This window comes from Lathamus discolor, chromosome 5 (assembly GCF_037157495.1).
Source record: "Lathamus discolor isolate bLatDis1 chromosome 5, bLatDis1.hap1, whole genome shotgun sequence".
In the NCBI taxonomy this organism is placed as follows: domain Eukaryota; kingdom Metazoa; phylum Chordata; class Aves; order Psittaciformes; family Psittacidae; genus Lathamus; species Lathamus discolor.
In genome coordinates this window covers 10834741-10856449 of record NC_088888.1, presented here as the reverse complement: position 1 = coordinate 10856449, position 21709 = coordinate 10834741, and the positions used below count along the sequence as shown (strand labels likewise).

At 38.9% G+C, this 21709-nt stretch overlaps 1 protein-coding gene across 5 annotated transcripts in view; it reads right to left on the bottom strand.

Annotated features, from left to right (window-relative positions):
* LCLAT1 (lysocardiolipin acyltransferase 1) overlaps nt 1–21709 on the bottom strand; it is a 118795-nt gene that overhangs the window by 50581 nt on the left and 46505 nt on the right. For 4 of the 5 annotated variants that reach the window (XM_065679728.1, XM_065679727.1, XM_065679729.1 and 1 more), the window contains 2 exons: nt 11298–11444; nt 2449–2565 (listed from right to left, as the gene is read on the bottom strand). In XM_065679728.1, coding sequence (XP_065535800.1) covers nt 2449–2565; nt 11298–11444 — 264 coding nt within the window. The remainder of the gene's footprint in view (nt 1–2448; nt 2566–11297; nt 11445–21709) is intronic. The other variant, XM_065679730.1, reaches the window with a different exon arrangement.

Below are 21709 nucleotides of genomic sequence, written 5' to 3'. Positions count from 1 at the left end.
TTTTTTCCTCTTTTTTTATATCCTACTGAGAAGGGTCATTAATAGTTATTTTTATGTATTAACAGGTAATTCTTTCATGCTACAGCTTGTGATGCATATTAATCAGGGTTCTTGCCAAATTAAATTAGTTTTTTCAGCATTCAAAAAGCAGTTAAACTTCTACTGACATTTTCCCCCTCTCTTCATCAACCTATTTTTGGAGTAAAATAATGTACTCAGGCCTGAAGACACTTGAGCCTCAGGAATGAAAAACAGCCACAAGCCAAAATGTATTCACAGGAGAGCTATAGGGCAATAAGGTTGTCATCTATGCACAAAAATACTTTCAAAGACGTAAATATGATGTTAAAATCTCCACCACTCCCTCCCTGCATGTTAAAGTCACACACACTGCTTTCTGCTTGCAGTAATGAGCAGGAAAAAAGGAAACAAGTCTATTTTTATGCTTATTGGTACTGCCAATACTATTGTAGCATTAGGACAGTCCATAAACAGGGACCCATGTTAACACCATATCCTTAACAAACCTGGTTTTCTTATTACTGCTAGTATTGGGAATAAAGTATAAATAGCATAAACGATAAGATAAAGCAGAGCTGCACAATAACCCTAGGTCACCTGTATCTGAAAACCTATCTGGATATCTATATTGTAATTATATGTATATATATATGCAGGCATATAATGTACCAAAGTGTTTTAAAGTCAAGCAACTAGTTAGGTTGTCCATAAAAATAAAACATTTCAACATAAATGGTCTGGTTTTGGCACACTTGCAAACAATTGAAAACAAATTCTTAAATTAATAACTAAGAGCTAAGCATTTAAAACGCTAGCGGTACTACCTTCTCACCCATAATTTAGTACATAACAGCACGCAGTCATAATATATATAGCTTATAATGCCTATCAAGGTTCCCAACATGTAGCAAATACAATGCTAAAGGGACATTAATATTTTACACCAGATTTGCCTGCCTTAAAGAAAAGTAGGACTTAAAAGCATTTGAAAGACTAGACAAAAAAAACAAAACCCCAAAAAATCTTGGAATGTTTTCGGAATCAGCCTCAAATATTTTCCTTTTTATAACCCAATAGGCTAATTTGCATAGATCTCTCATACAGAAATGGAAAAGCATTTTGACCAAATTAGAAAATGACTGTACAAGCACAAAGCTCATTTCTGCAGCAAATGTAGGATTTGGGGTTTTATTTTTAAGTTGATAATATTTCGAGTGGAAAACATTCCTTCAAGTGAAAATGTATTCCAGGCTAGAAATATTATTATGCATGAGGTTAACCTGGTGCTATAAAGTTTTAAGTAAAACAAGCTTTTGAAATTGCATATGTGGCAATTCTTTACTACAGCAAATTGAGTAATAAACATTCAAGATAGATGAAAATCTAAGATATCCACTACTGAATGTCCAAAATAAATAGGGTCACAGAATCACAGAATCACAGAATCCCAAGGGTTGGAAGGGACCTCAAAAGATCATCTAGTCCAACCCCCCTGCAAGAGCAGGGTCAAATAGATACATGGTCCAGCTAGGATTGTCCAGCTGGACAAAATATCAAAGCATTTACAGTGATTTTTAGGGTATCTGCTCAGTAGGAATCAGGCAAAATGCAAGCCAATTCTGCTCCTAAAATCCAAGCAAGGGTTCCAGCAAGGGAGAAAACCTACCCACAGGCCCTTGTTCCTTTTAATAATCTCAAACTTCTTCCTTTGGCAGTCAGAATAACCAGCATGTGTTAAAGATCTAGAAACATTTTTCTCTGAATAACTAACCTATAAATAAGTTACTTCATATCTACTGTATATGTTTATTTTCTTCAACCACACGTTCATATATCCTGCACACATTCCAGCTCATCTGTATCTGAATCACTGCCACATCAGTGTTATTTAATGGTTACAGTATTATGGCCTCAAATCTCATTGAAATGCCCATTCCCAAAAAGACCCACAGACATAGCGATCTAACAAGCAATCACATCTCTATACTCTGATCCTCTGTAACAGGGACTCAACCACTACTTGCAGACTCATACAGGGGTGGAAGACCATTTCCAAGGAGAAAGCAGGTATAACACATTCTCTTCCTCTCCTCTTTACCAAGAGCACAGCTATTTTACACAGCTTCTCCAAGTCACCATCACCTGAAAAACCTGGCAACACTGTGCAGCTCACTTGCTGCATCCACATGCTGCTGTGCATTCCATTTGCCCATTTAACAACACAACTCATCTCCGCTCTCAGACTTAAAACCAGAAGCTTTCCAGGGCAGGCAGTCTTATACGCATCTGTGTGTTCAGCAAAGACTGGTACAGACAATAAGGCTGAACTTCTTTGGGATCTTCAAGCATTTTTGTGAGCCCCTATAGCTTGGGTGAGATTTGTTACCTTAAAGACAAAAAGAACATATAAATACAAAGCAGGATTACCTTCCCTAAGACGCTCAACCACAAAAGTGAAGCCAGTAGTCCGCGGATGTAAGACATACTCGTATTTTTGAAGTCCGTTCTTCTCAGCGAATTCATTACTGCGAGCTTTGGTATTGGCTGAAGGAGAGAACAAAAAGCACCACTTTCAATTAGTGTGCACGGAGACCAAGAATTACATGTAATTATGATACGACAGGAACAGTACAACACCAGTTCACACAGTACGAATATGCAACAGCTTTTCAGGTGGAGGCAGACAGTGAGTGTGCTTTTCTTGGCTCTAGTATGGCATGAGGAAGAGCCATGTGGATTGCAAGAAAAGCTTTTTTACCCTCTCCTTTTATTTTAGAAAATAACCAGCAAAGCTTTCATATTTATCAAATGCACTCTGAAATCTATAAATTAAAGTCTCTTACAAGTTCTCTGTACACTTCAATACCTACTTTACAGTAAAATGTGTTAACTGGATCAATTATTTTTTTAAACTCAAAAGGCACAATATACATTAATGCAGATTTGCTATGATGTACAAAAATACCTTGAGATCAATGTTTAACCACATTAAACTTATTTCAGAAACAAAATGTTAAAAGGAGGAAAATAGTTAATGTAATACATTAGAATACTATTCTCCATTTCATTCTGAACTTGACGCACTTTATTCCTCAACCTGTGCTGCACATACATACCCTGGTTTAATGCTCTGACCAACTGCCTCAGTGTTACCACACATGCTTGCTTCTGGAGCAGAGTACATGCAAGGCATCTGGAAAGCATCATGGCTAAACACCATGACAAACGTGTTTCGAATCTCTGGCACAAAGAAGTCTCTCGTGAGGATACCGAATAAAGGCTTTTCAGAAGCAGTTGCTAACAGAGCTCACTAAGCAAGGAAGACACAGACACTACAGCAAAAACTTCTGAAGACAGGTGGAGAGGAAACAATTTCTTCTCCAGCTATGTGCAGGAGGCTCTTCAAGCAGCCTCAGTTAGCAGCCAAGTGGACTTTGGTGGCTATACTTCCTCCATAGTTGCGTGTACTGCTGTGCATCCCCTGGGGCCAAAGGCAACAGAACATGCAGTGTTCCCTTGGCAACGTGGACATCATCAGTCTTGTAGAAACATAGAACCATAGAACCCTTTGGGTTGGAAGGGACCTTAAAGCTTATCCAGTTCCAACCCCCTGCCACGGGCAGAGACACCTTCCACTAGACCAGGTTGCTCCAAGCCCTGTTCAACCTGGCCTTGAACACTGTCAGGAATGGGGCAGCCACAGCTTCTCTAGGCAACCTGTGCCAGGGCCTCACTACCCTCGTAGTAAAGAACTTCTTCCTAATACATAATCTAAATCTCCCCTCTTTTAGCTTTAATTTGATCAACTATCGTGTTAAACAACTCATATGTGTATAGCTTTACAGTTTTAAAAGACAAAATCCCTGCAACAGATCTATGGAACAAGATCATTGCTTAAGCAGTATCTATTCTTTTTCAAGCAGTTTTAAGAGTCCACAGTTAACAGAGATGGGAAACAGAGTAATGAAAACATATTGCTGCTTAATAATTTAACAGAATTGGTACTTATAGGTAAGTCTTTTCCTTTATAATCATATTTTTTTCCTGTAAAGGAAGAATAGCTCAAGCAGACAAATTGACAGTAGTGTGAGATGTCCCTGCATTTTTCTTTTCTTACTAAATGACATGAGCCCTTTGATTATCCGAAAATGCATGTGTCTCTCCTAAAGGACTATCTACCTATTAATAAATGCCATAGCATATCAGTATATTGAGTATTTTTTCCCTGTGACCTACTGTTTCCATGTGTAAAAGCACTGCTTTTCACACATACAACCCTTGAGATTCAGTGCACACATTTCCTGATTTGGAGGAAAGGAAAACTGTTGCATGGTAGCCAAGCAAGTGATTCAGCAAGGAGAATCCAAAGACTCAATTCCTGCCAAATAGCCAGAATGTACAAATACTTGAAAACATTACATCTTCAAGAAGCATTGCTAAAATTACAGAATGTGTGAAATACTAAAATTACACTTGGCTACATAAATTTATCTTCCCTTGGACATATGCATTATGTCTTTAAACACGTGATTGGAGTATCTATTTTTGTCTGCTCGACTACTATTCAATTCAATACTGAAAATGGACTATTCTGAATGAGTGAAGGGAACGTGCCTTTAGGATTCCTACCTCTGCGACAACAGAATTTGCTAAGTGAGTTCTGAGCAAGACTTGGAATGGCAGAAATGGCAAAAGTAATCTTGTAATTATTAAATGTTCCTCTGAAAAGGCAGATTCTACCTCTTAGACATAACTGTATTGCACTATTAGCTCAACAAAGACTCTCCATTTTCTAAGAAATGATGTTCACCACCAAGAGTGTTCCTGTAAAAAGTATGCAAGTCAACAGTTCTTTTCCAGATTCTGCGTGATTCAAGTAAATGTTCTAAATTAATTAATCACAAAGTTTAGAAGCTAATGTATTGTTTCTTCCAAAGGACAGAAGTTCTCTTCTTCAATTTCTGAATATCCAAGTTTGGGTTTCACTTCGGCACATTTACAATCTGCAAATCAAGTCAATCAAAGCTTTGAGACACAAGTGCTATGTAAATCTACATAAAGTTAAGCAGTCAAAAAAAATTTTACGTCTTAAATGTCTTGAGCATCTTGAACTGCACAAATTTAATGAGCACTCAGAAAAACCCTCTCACTAGTGCTCTGTTTCAGAGGGAGCATGGAAATGAATACCTTGGTGTTTGCAAAACACTCCTACTTGCACTGCAGGAAAACCAAAGAGTAAATGCACAGTTCTGCTTTCTAAGCAAGATTTAACTGATGCTGTAGAAAAGGTTTGGGACCTCCACTGCCCACTGCCTTGAAGTAATCATCTTCAAACCTCCTCTTAATGCACCTCCTTGCACTTGGAAAGAACTCACTATAAACATCTGCAAAACATCTTCCAAATTTCCCTTTACTACAATGCCTTTCTACAAACGTGTGAACAGCTGGACACTGGCACACCAGCCAACACTGTTCAGCTATTTCCTGATATCTGTATCTGTGTCTTGCCTCTGGACTGTATGTTTTATACAACAGAGATTGTTCCTTTCCCCTTCTGCATGACTCTAGTGTAATGGGATTTTAGAACTACAGTAACGCTCCCAGCTAATACAATGATCACTGTCATCTGGAAACATCATCTCCTTTTACCCTTCCTAACAACTATCAAGCCACAGGTCTTTGTGCATTAAACAATATTTTTTACTCCAAGTCAGGAAGGTCAAAGGGTTTTGATGCTATCCTGCACGCAAAGCGAGGATGTGCCTTCCCTCTACTGAAAAGTAAGAATAAATGCCCTTCCTCCCCATCCTGCTACTGTCAGCAACTGAAGAAAACAGTTTCTTACTCTGCTATTGCTTATGAACAAATGCACTGATTACCATCTTATCCAGTGCAAGCCCCTTAGTGCAGACCTACTGCTGTTTGGGGTCCCTGTGTGAGAGACACTCGTACCTAAACCTGATAGGGAACATTCAGAGCAAGACTCCTGCTTAGAACTGTAGTCAACATAAGGCAGAAAATGGGATGTTCCCCATTATGTGAAAGCTAGAGATCCAGGAAATTAGAAACCCATTTTATATCCTCTCCAACGTGAGGGAATTCACACAACAAACCCTCTTTAAAATCCCTTAACCAACAGATCAGGCTACACTGTCAGCTACATAATCAGTCCAGATTATCACATCCTCAGGTGAAAGAAAAGTGAAAGATGGCTTCGTAAGGCTGATAGTGAAAACACTTCCTTAGAAAGAGGAAACATATGTTCTCTTCTTTGCTTCCAATACATGAAAATTGCATAAAGCAGCTTTTGAAACAGGGACTGGAAATTAATTCAGTTTGGGTCTCCTCAATCCCAAAATGCATCTCACATCATTTGGCTAAGTGTAATGCCCACTCTTGCTCACCTTCTCTGACAAATACAAGTAAGTGTTGCTTTCTAGAAACAAGTATTTTTCTTACTTATACTGTATTTAAGCCAAAGCAAACCTATCCCCAGAGTTTTTGCTCATCATTCCTTTTACGTGTATTTCTAATCTTAACTGCTTGGTTCTATTTGCTGCTATGATAAAAAAAAAAGGAAGTAGAATAATCAATTTTCATGCAAAGCAGCCAATTTATTAATAGAGGGTGATGTGGGACCTTTCCTGATCCAGAACTGCTTCATGCTCTGTCTTCTCCAGTCTTCAACTGACTTGCCTCTCTGTCTCCTTCAATGACTACATGCTGCCTCACAGGGGGTATGTTCTTTGGGGTGGTGACAAGTACAAGAAGTCAATTTATTTCAGTCTTTAGACGTTACTGCAGAGGAATTGTCAAACTACACAAACAAACAAGAATTTAAGGGGTCTGACCATAACCTCTTACAATTATTTTGCTCCGGTGCTGCCTTTGGCACATCATTTGATTACACTTTTCCCCATTTATCTCAAAATTATGTAGGCTGGAAAAGCTCAGAAAGTCGGCACTTTCTGGAAGCACTACACTTCAGAATTTCATTTCAAGGAACTGGAGAAGAAATTAGACTGACACATTTTCTTCATTTTGAGCTACAGATTGGTAAGAAGTTAAATTGCTTTTGCTCCTGAAAACCAGAGGATAAAGTGAACAAATGCTGCTTTTTTCTTAAAGTAAAATTATATTTTTAATTTGTGAGCTGGTTTTGAATTAAACCAGAAATCTCTAGATTTTGACTTTGCTGAAAGCCATAATGCACTAACAAGCTGCATTCGTATGAGCCTGAAGAGTACGAGTACTTTATGTGAGTACAAAGAGTACAAAAATTCCAAGACCTGTACCCAACAAAACTAAGTCTGTGCTCCCCGTGGAATACATATGCAGACTTAGCTCCTCTCAAACAAACACGCTCACATGCTTTTACAGATCCAGCACTGTCCATGCTGATGTGTTTTGCTAGACATCACCCAAAAGAACTATAAACTTCCCTCATCCTCCTATACTTCCCTCGTATTCCTATTGGAAAGCTGATTCTGGCAACTTTAATACAACTATTTCTGATCAGTTATCCACTACTTTTATTTTTGTTTGTTAGCATTTAATATTGAAATATCAGTACTAGTGCACTGATATTTGAATATTAAGTACTACCTTTTCCTTTAATTTAACTTGTGATAAAAGCATACATGTACTTCTATGACTTCAAGTACTCTCAAATTATATTGGTGCCAGATAACAAAAGAATAAGCAAGTACTCAAAAAATCTCTCTTACAGAAAAAAAATTAAAAATCCTCATTTATCTATTGGAGATTTGCATAGAAAGCATAAAAGGTATTAAGCAATTGTTCTTATTTGTGCTACTTTCAAAACACAACATGTTACACCAACCTCTACCGGTGCTTTTGAACAATCATCTCTTTTTGCATTACCAAAGTACATCACATTTACTAGAAAAGAGAATAATCCAACAAAGTTACCTTCTGTGATTGACATCAAAAATTCCTGCCAAAATCTGGACTCTAGCAAGCTTTCCTACTTATTTTTTATCTGTTTCTCAAGTGAAAAAGGTCTGTGCAATCACACTCTGTCTACCTGTTTGTTCCCCTTAACTTCTGAAGCTATTGCTACCTGCAAACAAAGTTTGACAGAGACAAGAGATTCAAAGATGACTAAGCCTCCAGGAGATTTAGAAAAACCAATGACTGAGTAAAGGCAGCCTCTGAGAGTAAAGATCTTAACAAGAGGAAGAGCCAGGGCAGGCTCCATAAGGGCTCTCAGCACAGCATGCAGCAGGCCATCAGTTAACACAAGTGTTGGTGAGGATGAGCCAGATCACATGATGCCTCTTGCAGAGACAGCAGCAAGAGGCTTATGGAGGAAATGTCACACGGAAGGAAACACAAGGAGAAAGGAGAAATCGGGGTGAAGAAGAGACCATGTAGTACAGGGATGCAGACAGGAATCCATAGGAAATGAGGCTTTAACAGGTGCAGAGCAATACAATAACTATTTTTTGTTATTGCTTTCTGAAGAATTACTACAAAGAGTCTTGTAAGGAACACCAAGAAAAACAAAAGAACAAGCAAAATGGTGGGTTGTATTCCAACTTTCCAGAAGCATTAGACTTATGGTTGCTGTGTTTGCTTCAGGGCTTCAGAAAGTCTGGCTACACATTTATCTGCTGAGGGCTTCTTTTTAGCAATTACAATAAAATACCTTTGATGCACTTAGCTTTAACCTTGAAGTACTCCAGAGTGAAAAGATGACCAACCTATCAGAAATAAGTATATAATTATTACCTCACACCCTATACATCCAAGCAGCAAATACATCGCTTACGGTTCATGACATCACTACTTCTAAGGTTTATTTACACAGCATCTCCCACAGTAAAGTACTTCACCAACCTATATTCAGGCATGGCCCATGTATAAATAGTCATACTTTACATTTCTTTGACATCTTTTCTTCTCGAATACCTGAAAACATTCTACAATTTCTCATAAAGAGAAGTCAACATATCATTGTCATGTGGCCACTTAGAGGATAAAAACAACGATAGGAGTACAGGGCTGCACCGCAATTCTGCTTTTCAGTGAAGTACATGTAGAACGTTATTTCTCATTTTAAGCACCAGAAGAATTTTGTCTTCAGAAGTAATTAGCAGTTTGAAATGTGGTCAGAAAACAAGAGCCATTACCTGTATGTTTGCAGAATGTCCCCTAGGATATTGAGTGACCATTCAGAACAAAACTGTGGTTTATTTCTTATTCTGAAAGATGGAACGTGAGGCTGAAGTAGGTCTTAATGTGTCAATAACGTAACAGTTTGCTGAAAGTCATTTTTTCAAAACATTACATAAAATACATTATGTTCTATCATTCTCATATGGCATAAACCTATTAGCTTGGCAAGGGATTTTGCCCTGTCTCCTATAATATGTTAAAATATATGAGCTAATGTTTCCTGTGAAGACAATTAGATAGGGAGAGCTATTTACTTTCCCAGAAAAAGCCCCAGGGTTTTACCTGTCTGTATACATCTTATGCTCAGAGATAATCTCAAGGTGGCATTCATTACTGATGGTGAGTTAGAATGCTAAACACCAGAGAGTTTGACATGTCAGAAGCCAGCACCACTGGCCACGGAAGCTGTGCTCTATCATCTTCCCTGCCCATCACTCCTTCCTTTCCATTGCACTGCTTCCTCCCTGGGCTGCTCAACAGTCCAGGGGGAAATGATCACAACCCATCCGTGCTGGCTTCACAACAGCACAGTTAGTGCGGGTACCCGTTTGACAATACAAAGTTAAAGAGGACGTGTTACACACGTATGAGGAAGGAAATCAGAACAGGAACAATAATCAGCTACAACAGCGGAGAGAAAACCCTGTGTTTCCTTAAGCAATTCCACATGCAGGTGGAAGCATCCCCACCACTGCCTTTGGGACTCTGAAGCACAAGTGGCTGTCTCAGTCCACAGCTAGTTCTTCATTTTTAAAGCTGCAGTATGAAACTTCCTCAGTTCCTTAAAATCTGTTGGCCCTGAGGAAAATCAGGAGGGATTACACCATTTATGGAATAAACTAGAAACAATCCAATTCTTTCAGTCATCTTGAGATGGAAACACCTGCTCAGAAAGAGGGTGTGAGTGACCCAAGGAGAGGTCTCCTGACTCCATGAATAAGATAAAGATTTCACCTCATAATTCAGAGCTAGGAGGGAACAGTTGTTCATGAATTGAAAGGAAAAAGAAAATCATTTATAGTTAGATAATTTCCATCCTTCTTCCTAATTTTAGATACAAAATACCTAATTCAACAAGAGATACCATGTGAAGCAGCCCAATAACATACAGTGAATTTATCCTCTTTTAGGAAGGCTGATGAAGTGATGACAATTCCCTACAGTGTGATAGCATCTGAATACTATGCATATAATTTTTATGGATCTCAGAAACATGGAAGAAAAAAAGCAGTATAAGATTGTTATTTTTATACTGTGTCTAGTACTTACTGATCTGGCATTGCAATAAAATATGAAAGCATAGTAAAAATTCTTTTAAATACAATAAAAGGTAGGAGCTTAATTGTAATTGATTTTCTATTTAAAGATGATGCTTATCAAATCATGCTGAAGGCATGAACAGCCAGAGAATATTCATACAGTGTTGTATCTTTTATTGGCAATTGAGTTATCTTCAACACGGGTTAGCAGCTTCCTACTGATGCCATAAGATACCTGTATTAAGGTAGATATTATTTTATTAAGAATTAATACTACTGGATGAAACTCATTAGATTTACTCTGATGATAATGTCAACATTTGTTTAATGGAGACATTTTTCTTACACAGGCAGATACAGACCGCTTACACGGCCCAAGGAACAAGTATCTCAATTTTCTCTTCTCAAAACATTAGGCAAGAAGTCTCTTAGATTAGTGCTCCTCTTCCATGGGTCTGAAATGATTTTGCCCTGTTTGCCACAGTAATATGGGAAAAGAAAACATGCCTATGATTTATTCCTGACGTGGAGACCTACTTTTGCTAACGCAAGGTACATACAGCACTGACAATCAAAAGCCATTTCAATCATCAATGCTTTGAAACATAAGTTATGTCAGGAAGACTGGCAAAGCCTCTCAGTGGAACTATGTTTGTGCCTCTTAAATGAATCAGCACATATGATCATTTACTATGATTTGTACTGTCCATGAGAACCCAGTCTTGCTCTTGCCTTGGACTCCTTTTAACTGTTTCCATAAACAACCAAGAAATTCCATGTTGAGCGTTTCATGAGGAGATGGTAAACGCACCCTACCTGTGAGATCAGTTCCTTCTGGAAAGATGAGGAGCTGCAGTGGTTCACGAATGTCACAGAAATAATCCAGCATTTTTTCAAAGTGACTCTTGTCATCTTCCCACTTTCTCTGAATGAAAATAAAGGCAGCAACTTGCATCGCCCAGCCTAAGGTTTAAAAATACATATCTTTAGTAACGTTTCACACTGACACTTCTACGGTGTCTCTTATTCCAAAATATTCTATAAATTGTCTTACACACAACATTTTATTTGCTCCCCCACTGTCTTCTGATCAAGAGCACTTAGTCACCTTGAAAAGGAGTTTTGGATAGGAAACAAAGGCTGCATAATCTAAATAAGTCTAAATAAATTTGGAATGACTCCAGTTTTGCAAAACTCAAGTTACGAGAGAGCAAGAATAGAGTCAATGCTGTCGGGAAAGAAGGTTGTAGCAAGGTAAGTGTCATTCTTTTGTCCAAGTAGTAAGCAACAGGACAAGAGGAAATTATCTCAAGGGTTTAGACCAGATATTCGGAAAAATTTCTTCACTGAAAGGGTGGCCAAACATTGGAACAGGCTTCCCACGGAAGCGGTGGAATCACTGTCCCTGGAGGTATTTAAAAGAGCTGCAGATGTGGCACTGAGGTACATGGTTTAGGGGTGGACTTGTCAGTGCTGGGTTAAAGGTTGGACTTGATGATCTTTAAGGTCTTTTCCAATCTAAACATTTTATGATTCTATGAGGTGGAGTATTTAAAACCATGTCCCTCACTATAATAGCCTCAATCACTGCACACAGTTTTGCCCTGTGGACAAACATCTCAGAAATGCATTGCAGCACAACAGAAAGCAACATTATATGGAGACAGTTGCGCTTAGTAGTGCATGTTAACCATATGCATTGCGCAGAAAACATCTATTGTTTTTGCCGGCTTTATTACATATACCTTCTTACCATTTTCATTACTAATAGAAGAAAATACAAAGTTGTTCTTTACACTTGCTTATAGAAGAGTTTGATGTATATCTGTTCTTTTGCATTAAAACATAAGACAACTGTGCTGATTTACAGCCTGGCAAACTGGCAATGCAGGGCAGTTAAATAAATGGAACTGCTGCTGGGCCTACAGCTCTGGGGTCACAGACCATTATCTTCAATGGACGTTCTTGGCTTTTTGGGCACAATTTAGTATACAGTATATCACCTAATATTAGAAGTTCTGTCCAATAGTTCAGAAAGCAGGATGAAAAATCAGGGCTCCAGTTCTACAACATGCCCATTATGCTCCCTTCTTCAACAGGGCTCAGAAGAGAATGACATTGCCTTACCACTGTACTTGGCTAGCTTGTGTATCTCATCAGAAAAACTGCAGATGGATGTTCCACATCAAAGAGAAAACATCACAGCTTCCCATTCTCCTCTTTGCTCACCACAACCCTCAAAGTCTGTTTTTCCTTTGCTAGTGACTTACAGCATGTTATTCTTGCACTTTATTTCAGCTCCTCTTGGCAGGAATTCCTTTCTATTCTGTTTGTGTCAGTATCTTAAAAGGAGAATATGCTAGGACATCACTTATTAAACTCACCAATTTTTAAAACAACTACATAAGTCAGCCTGGATAATGCATTACTCAACCAGCAGAATTTCTTCTGTGTTGTTTAGGAACGTTAACTATACTATTAAAGATGTTTAACGTGTAACATAGGGTAGATACTTTTTGTTTTTATGTCAAAAGAACAGATGGAGCATGCATAACTAACATGCCTTCTGCAATCTGGACCTAATGAGTCTCAGATATTGAGATAATTAATGATATCCAGATAACTGCATATTGGAAGTGGTTATATGAATTAAGAAAAGAAATGGCCAGAATGCAGTCTCAGCAAATCTTGCATGCTGTACTTGCTAAAACCCCTCTGTAAATAGAACTAAACTTTGACCACAACGTTTTATGTGCATTTATGCATACAGCACATTCCTACATCTGCAGTGTCAAGAAGTATCAGTACAGCTTTATTAATAGAGGCTATCCACGTTTAAACAAAACACATGCAAAAAAAAAAAAAAAACAGGTCAATTTTAAAGCAACAGAAATATAACTTTCATAATTTAATTCTGCTTTCTTCTGGCATTTAGTCATCTCCTACTGGTACAACAAATTTCACTACACTGGTGCCAAGTACCGAATGGTACCAAAGTATTTGTTTTCTCTAGAAGGTACATGGAGATTGTATGAAGCTGCATCAGGGGAAGTTCAGATTGGACATTAGGAAAAGGTGAAAGGGTAGCTATTCCCTGGAACAGGCTCTCCAAGGAAGTGATGGTAGCTCCAAGCTTGCCAGAGCTTAAAAAGCATACGGACTATACTCTTAGTAATATGGTTTAGTTCTAGGTAGTCCTTCAAGGTGCTGGGAGCTGGACTTGATGATCCTTACAACTTGAGATATTCCACAGTTCACTGTGAAGATGGTGAGACATTGTCACAGGATCCCCAGAGAAGCTTTGGATGCCCCATCCCTGGCAGTATTCAAGACGAGGTTGGACAGGACTTGGAGCAACCTGGTATAGTGGAAGGTGCCCCTGCCTGTGGCAGGGGTTTGGAACTGGATGAGCTTTAAGGTCCTTTCCAGCTCAAACCATTCTACAATACCTCATCTGAAACCAAACTCATAGACATAGCGAAGGAACAAAGCCCTCTAAGCAGAAACAGAGATGCCTTGTACTGTACCATGTACAACTCTGAAATGCGACAGAAAAGAAAAATATATAAAGATTAGGAAAGTTGTGCTGTGGTTTTGGTGTTTTCCAGTCATTCTTACCTCTCAGCCCAGACCTTCCGCATGTACCCTAGGCACTACACCTAAATTAGTTTATGTAAAACCTGTATTGTGCAAAACCATTTTATTGTGTGGCATCATACATCACACCTGAGTTATTCAGCCCTTGTGTTCTCCTTGCAACAGAATCCATAGGCAGAAAGAAGAGAAACAAAAAGCAAAGTAAAAGCCTGCTAATAACTTCCTTGGTCAGCAGCTCTTCAGGAAGAGTTGATTTTGGTCCGTAACTGAGGGAGCATGGAAAAAAAAAACATCCCTGCCATTTTCCATCCTCTCCCCTACTTTTCTTCATGCAGCACAAGGCTTTAAATTACATGGAAACTTGCATATAAACTCTTTCTAGCAATCATTCTTTTACAGCACTGTGAACATCCAACTACAAACACCTTTAGCTACCAAGAAGGCTGCTAGGGTGACTCATATTTTACCTGACTGCACTTCTTAAAGCAGAGGATACAGTGCAGAAGTTTCCCATTCCTGTCCTAAGTGTTGGTGTTCTATATATGCTATGAAATATTAAACAGAGGCAGTAATGTAATGACAGCAGTGTGTCAGGAAAGAGGAAGAAAGAAAAGAAGTGAAGGGAGCTAGGAGGCATCCAGTTTTTAAAAATAAACAACAGGTTTGATTTTCTCACCTTTCCAACAGATAACATCCAGTGTCCTGGAAGAACTACTCGATCTTTAAGTGTGTATCTAATCAGACAATACAGTCCTGACTGCTCAAATAAGAACAGATTATCTAACACCTCGATGACTAATAGTAAAGGACCCAGGTTTTCCTCCCCAGTCAGCCCAGCACAGGACACTGGACCAAACTATTTTACCATCTATGACAGTGGAAGGATCTTCCACATTTTGGTCAAGCTTCAAGGCCTCCAGTGAAAGGCAACAAAAATGATTAATTGCTGCCTTCAACCAAAGCCCTGAATCAAGCACTGATGGGGAAAAATGCCTCCTGTTTACATGTCTCACCACCCCACCAGATTCAAGCAGGAGAGGAAACCCAGCACAGGCTTGCAGACACATGCCTTTGAACAAAGCAAAAGCAACTCCTCCTTTGATTTCCATTCTACAGCGTGCCTGCATTGTGCTGCTGGAAAAACAACACATAACAAGTCTGAGGCACGATGTGGGATCTAAACGGGAATGCAGAGAGAAATGGGAAGAATCCAGTAAAGCAATGGGCAAAATGAAAGGTTTTGCTAATCAGCAAGATTTCTGAACAAGCAGCAGAAGGAAGCACCTTCTCACATGCAGCCTGCAGTGAGACATCCCATGCAGTTCATTATTAAGTTTAGGTCAACATATTGTTCAACAAAAGCAATTATATTTTGCAATATTTCATGTCATTTTTGGTCATCTAAAAGCTCCTGGGCAACAGGAATTTTCCTGGCAAAGGCAACATTTACTTGATGGCGGAAAAATGGTTGCCTTTTGATTTACAGGTTCTTGAGAAATGATTGATTACAAAAACACAGCAGAGAAACAGTGAAGCTAAAGAAATCATAATAATGCAAATCAATTCCTTTGCTAAAACAATCTTCTTGTGGGAGCTGACAGTTTGGATAAATAACATCACTTGGAAGAGTATACAGAAAACCTCACACCCCACAGCTCCTGCCCAAAACTAAAAACAGCAGTGCAAAAACCTACTAGGTAGAGTAACTAGTCACCCTGACCCTTAAATCAACTTTTCGGAGCTGAAAAAGCAGCTTCAAATCTCCAGTAACATGTTAATGATAGATATTCTGCCAGGACATAACACAGCAAAAAATCACACTCACACAAAAAAAAGCCTGTTATTGAACAAAAGAAATGTGCTGTACAGGTGCATTTCCTTCCTAGCCTTAGGGATAAAGCAAATTATAGCTCATGCAGGTTGAGAATTTGCAGCATTGTACTAAAAAAAGTAGCTGCAAGCACATAGCTTTTAAAGTCTAAGACCCTGCACTTCTGTTTTCCTCACCCCAAACTCCTTCAAAAGAAAATAACACTAAATCCGAAATTTCTTAAATGTGTTTTCATTGCAGAGGTGACTTGGGAGTAAGTAGATACTAAGGATGGAAGTGGCAATGAATAAAAGAGAGAAAGAGGTGAGTTATGCAAAGAAGGTGGTTGGGTTTGTATCACAATTTTATGTATATTTCCATAAGCATCTCAGAAATTAGATATTCAAAAAAAAGTCCTTCCTCTGTAAGAGGCTGTATTGAAAGCAGACACATCAAGAAAATGGTATCTATGTATTTCCTATAGTAATGTAACAGAACAGCTAACAATGCTATCCCCCACACACACAAGTAGAAACAAGTAGGAAAGTAGGAGGCCTAACTATGGGATTTAGAATCATAGAATCATAGAATAGTTAGGGTTGGAAAGGACCTCAAGATCATCCAGTTCCAACCCCCCTGACATGGGCAGGGACACCTCACACTAAACCATCCCACACAAGGCTTCATCCAACCTGGCCTTGAACACCGCCAGGGATGGAGCATTCACAACCTCCCTGGGCAACCCATTCCAGTGCCTCACCACCCTAACAGGAAAGAATTTCCTCCTCATATCCAATCTAAACTTCCCCTGTTTAAGTTTTAACCCGTTACCCCTTGTCCTGTCACTACAGTCCCTGACAAAGAGTCCCTCCCCAGCATCCCTATAGGCCCCCTTCAGATACTGGAAGGCTGCTATGAGGTCTCCATGCAGCCTTCTCTTCTCCAGGCTGAACAGCCCCAACTTTCTCAGCCTATCTTCATACAGGAGGTGCTCCAGTCCCCTGATCATCCTCGTGGCCCTCCTCTGGACTTGTTCCAGCAGTTCCATGTCCTTTTCATGTTAAGGACATCAGAACTGCACACAATACTCCAGGTGAGGTCTCACTCTTATTCATCCCCCTTTCACTTCATTCATTCTCCCTCCCTCTTTTTTTCAACTGCATCATTCACTGGTTTTTCACAGCATTATCTTGGTCAAAAATTCAAGCATTATTCAGTGTGCCTGTATTCAACAGCGGTCTGGTCCTGATCAAGGCTTTTGAGGCAACAGGGAACCAGACATCTAGGCTTAATAAGGGAAATCACTTTGAAGAGCAGAAACCCACTACAGACAAATAATTGGGCCCATTAACAATTTCTTATGGCAAGTGTTTTGCTGCATAAAATACCCACAAGACAATAACCACACAATACTTAATGTTTCTTAATGTTTCTTATTTCAAAGATCCACAGGTATTGGAAAGACGTTAGCACACAGAAAATCACACAGGAAGCCAGGGTTTACAGTGAAGTTTTTATCAGTATAGTCTGCTGAGCAGGTTTCTGCAAATTCTCTTAGGATCAGCCATTTTACTGTGGGGTATGTTTGTTTTTTTTTCTCCTAAATAGTTTTAGGTCTACTAATGAAAATTAAAAGATTTTCTTAAATTCGGTGTAATGGCCTGAATGCAAAAACTAGGAAAATAAAATAAAAAAGCTTCTTGAAACACTCTTGTAAAGCACAATCTGTGCTCCTGGCATGCTTTTTTTAAACCATGCTCATTTCCAATAATGTAGTTAATAGGAGTATAACGAATTGAACATCTACCATCTGAGGTAATGAATTCTTTGAGCAAATTACAAACCTAGCTAAGAGATAAAATCCACAAATACAGATTCACAGTAGCACTCCCAATTTTACAGTAAAACATCTGATTCAGTCCATCTTTTCCCTTTAGGATGAATCTTTAGTATGAGGTGCTGAGGCACTGGCACAGGTCGCCCAGAGAAGCTGTGCCTGCTCCATCCCTGGAACTGTTCAAGGCCAGGCCAGGTTTGACAGGCCTTTGAGCAATCTGGTCTAGTGAAAGGTGTCCCCTGATATGGACAATCAGAATAATATAAGATCAGTAAAAACTAAAGCAAACTAAAGCAGAAGCTTGAACCTCTGGATTACCAGGAAGTTGCTGTTTCTAATGCACTTTCAAAATTCATCAATACAATGAAACAGCACATGAAGAATCACAAAGAAACAAAAAGATTTGTCTTGCTCAATGTATACCTAAAGTTAAGCCCCACGTCATTCCAGAATCTCCAAAGACAGAAAGGAGACAACCTCTGGCTGTTAGTTCACAGGGAAGCCCTATGAAACAAAGCAAGCCTCTGCCATGGATGTATTATTTTCACTATACGTTATTTCTTCTGCAGCTCTGCATCCTCTTGAGATGCTCTATCTCCTTATGAGGGGACGACAAAACTAACTCAGCCTGATACACTGATCTGTACAGATGCTGCATAACCCACTGATACCATCAAAAGAATATAAGCTGGGAAAACACGCCACCTTAATTCTTCTGTTATTTGTTCTGTGAGTTTGGACAAAATAACCACTCCTTTCATCACCTGTCAGTTATAATATGGGAAGAATGAGAAAGGATAGCATCCAAAATCACTCTTCTGATGGGCATTTTGGAGAGACAAAGGGGGTGAAGAGAAAATGGAGTCCTTATCATATAGAGAGCATAAGGAAAGTTTTAATGAAAGTTGGGAGAGGGTTTGGTTGTTTGGGGGCTTTTTTCCCCCTCGCAGACAGAGTCGGAAGAATTTCTGTGGTATACTTCTGAAAATATTCTTATTATGCCTTTTCTGGAAGAGCCAAGCTGGGAAACAGGCACCTGAGCCTTTTCTTACCTATTAAAAAATGCACATAGAATTACAACCAAATTAAACTCCATTTTTGCTTCCGAGTAATAATCCTTTCCTTGCACTTAAACCTTCTTCAAGAGAGTCTTCACTGTGAACAACTGTTAGCATAACAATTGTCCTTTCCGTTAAAGAGCATGCTTTTCAACTTCCACTTCAAAATCACGTAGCATAACAACTCTAAGGTAATTAAAGTCTGGCAGCTCATAATTGAATTGCCAGAAGACAAAATGTCACAGCTCCTCAAAACTCTCATTTCAGCCTATTTTAACATAACAAAGACACTCAAGGCATGAGCTCTACTAGGAAGTTCAGTAGGTTACAATTTTGATATTTTTAATCCGATCTGCTCTATTGATAAAGATCTGAATGCAAATCCAGCTAGAACCTGAACAAAGATGCTTTATGCTGAAGTATTTATACCCCTGCCTATGGAAGTAGCTGCAGCGGCACAAACACTTCCATGCCAATATAAACACACACAGATTCCCTGTAGTGTGCTGCTTTAACGATACTCCAATTGAGTTAAATGCTAAAATTTTCTAGGCTTAGCAACACCAATATTTTACTTCAGGGGAGCTGATCCATCACAGTTGACGGTGTGCATGCTCTTAGCCCGTAGCCAAGGCAGGATCATTTGAGTTGTTTTGCTTTGCTTCATTGAAAACTAAGGTGACTCAAATTACTTTGAATTTGCTTCAGGCGAAGCTCGCACACATGGACAGCTATAATGGATCAACTGAAATGCAGTAATAGATTGGTGAGGTTAAGGCCAGCGCTGAAACAGAGCACAAGTCCTTTGTATTTTTTCCCTCCCTGGCACTTTGAGCAAGGAACAAACCTAACCTGAGCCTTTGAGAGCTACTACAACCAGACAAGCAAAAAACAACAACTAAAACATTCCTACACCTTGCAGTATAATCTTCTAGAGCAATGGTAGCTACAGAATAACCTGAATTCAGAGATGAAGATCTGGACAGTTACTCAGTTATCTTTGCTTGTAACTACTCAGCAGTACACCAGCAACCTGGTCTAGTGGAAGGTGCCCCTCCCCATGGCAGGGGCTTGGAACTGGATGACTGTTAAGGTCCCTTCCAACCCAAACCATTTTATGATTCTATAATCTCTATTTCCACTGGTTCATATCACAAGACTTTGACAAAGGAAACTAAGAAGCAAAATAAAAAAAGAGAAAGAATGCAATTGTCTTCTAGTCGTTAACAGGTCATCCGACACTACTGTGTATGTCCCTTGGTACCTACTCGAACAGTATGTATTCCATACCACATGCTGAACGCAACTGCATCATCATCTGCATCACTTCCAGTGCTACTCCTTCTTAATTGAGAATAGACAAGAGTACAAGTTGTAGGTATCTATTACAAGTATGGCAGAGAAATCCTGGCTTGTCAGACTACTCAGGAAACTGTCAATGCCATTAGAAATTCTCCTTGAAAACTGACACTGCAGAATGTGTCAGTAGTTTCTGATGATGTCAGATGAGAAACTGCAGCAACAGCTATGAGCAGAGCAGCGTTCCCTTGAGACACCGACTTTGGCAAGTTGTACTGAAACGCTGCAAGAATGTATCTGAAACTGAGATTACTGAAACCTAATACCTCTTTTTGAAAACTTTACTGCACACAATTTATCAAGCCAAAGCCACAGTTCCAGGAAGAGAGGACCATCTGTTTTTCTTTGGACTTTTTATTTTAAGGCTCACCTTTAATCAATTTCAAGTATTTTCATACACTGGAATGCAAAGAATTAATAACTTAAGAACTAGATAAATGACTCAGTGCAACTCCTTGAAATATTGACTCCTCCAATTTTAATTATCATTAACTAGAAAATAACTGCCTACTTGTAACACAGGCTTATTAAATCTGATACCCTTATACTTTTAACCTACAAAGGGGGCAACAAGGACTCCGGATCTATTTCCATGACAAGCTTTGCTCTTCACCTATCTTATATACCACTTGGATGAGTATAATCTCTCATAGGCCTATTTTTACATCCCAAATGAGAAAGTACTTGTGACAACAAGGGTGCTATGCTTAATACTAGCCAGGTTTTCAGAATTGGGGAAATGAAAGGGTTGCATTATAAACCTTATCCCACACATAATTTGAAACTAAATGCTTGTTAAAAACAAAAAGCCTTTGAAATATCAGGAAAAAAAGGGACTGAGAGCAGTACACTATATTCTTTAAAGTATTTCTCAGACTCAAAATTACCATTAAGCTATATCTAGCGAATAGATGAATACATCCATAATCCTGTACTTTCAACTATGTGCAACTAATTCATATAAATAAGTGAAAAGATGCAACTGAAAGACAATATGAAAGTAGCTGGTTTAATTTCCACAAATACTACATCTTAAATGAGCAACATCTTCTTGATCAGTTATAGTAAGTATCTAGTTGATTTCCAAGTTATCCTCTCACTTTTACAAGTTCATAACAAGAACAAAATTTTTATGTAAGAAACACGAAACAATTGAAAAAACCCTAAAACTAAATCTGACAAACAGCTATGAAAGGTAGCACATAGCACAGCAGAGATAAACAGGAGAAATTCTACTCTTACCTATGAGATTCAGGGTTGTCCTCTTTAGACACCATCCTCTACTGTATCACTGCCCTACCACACTGCATACAGAGTCATTTTCTTCCAGCAATCTTAATTTAATCTAAGAGTCTCCAACTATCCCCTGATTATGTGGCTATAGGGAATACTTTATTTTTGCAAGAACCTGGCACCCAAAATACAGCCTGACTGAACACAGACATGTATTTCTAAGGCCTCTTTTTAGATACACTATGATAGAAGAGAAGCTGATCATTCACAAGTTTAGGCATCAAATTATGGCTTAAGTGAAGGATGTTGTTTAGTTTAATTCCCTTCCTGTGGT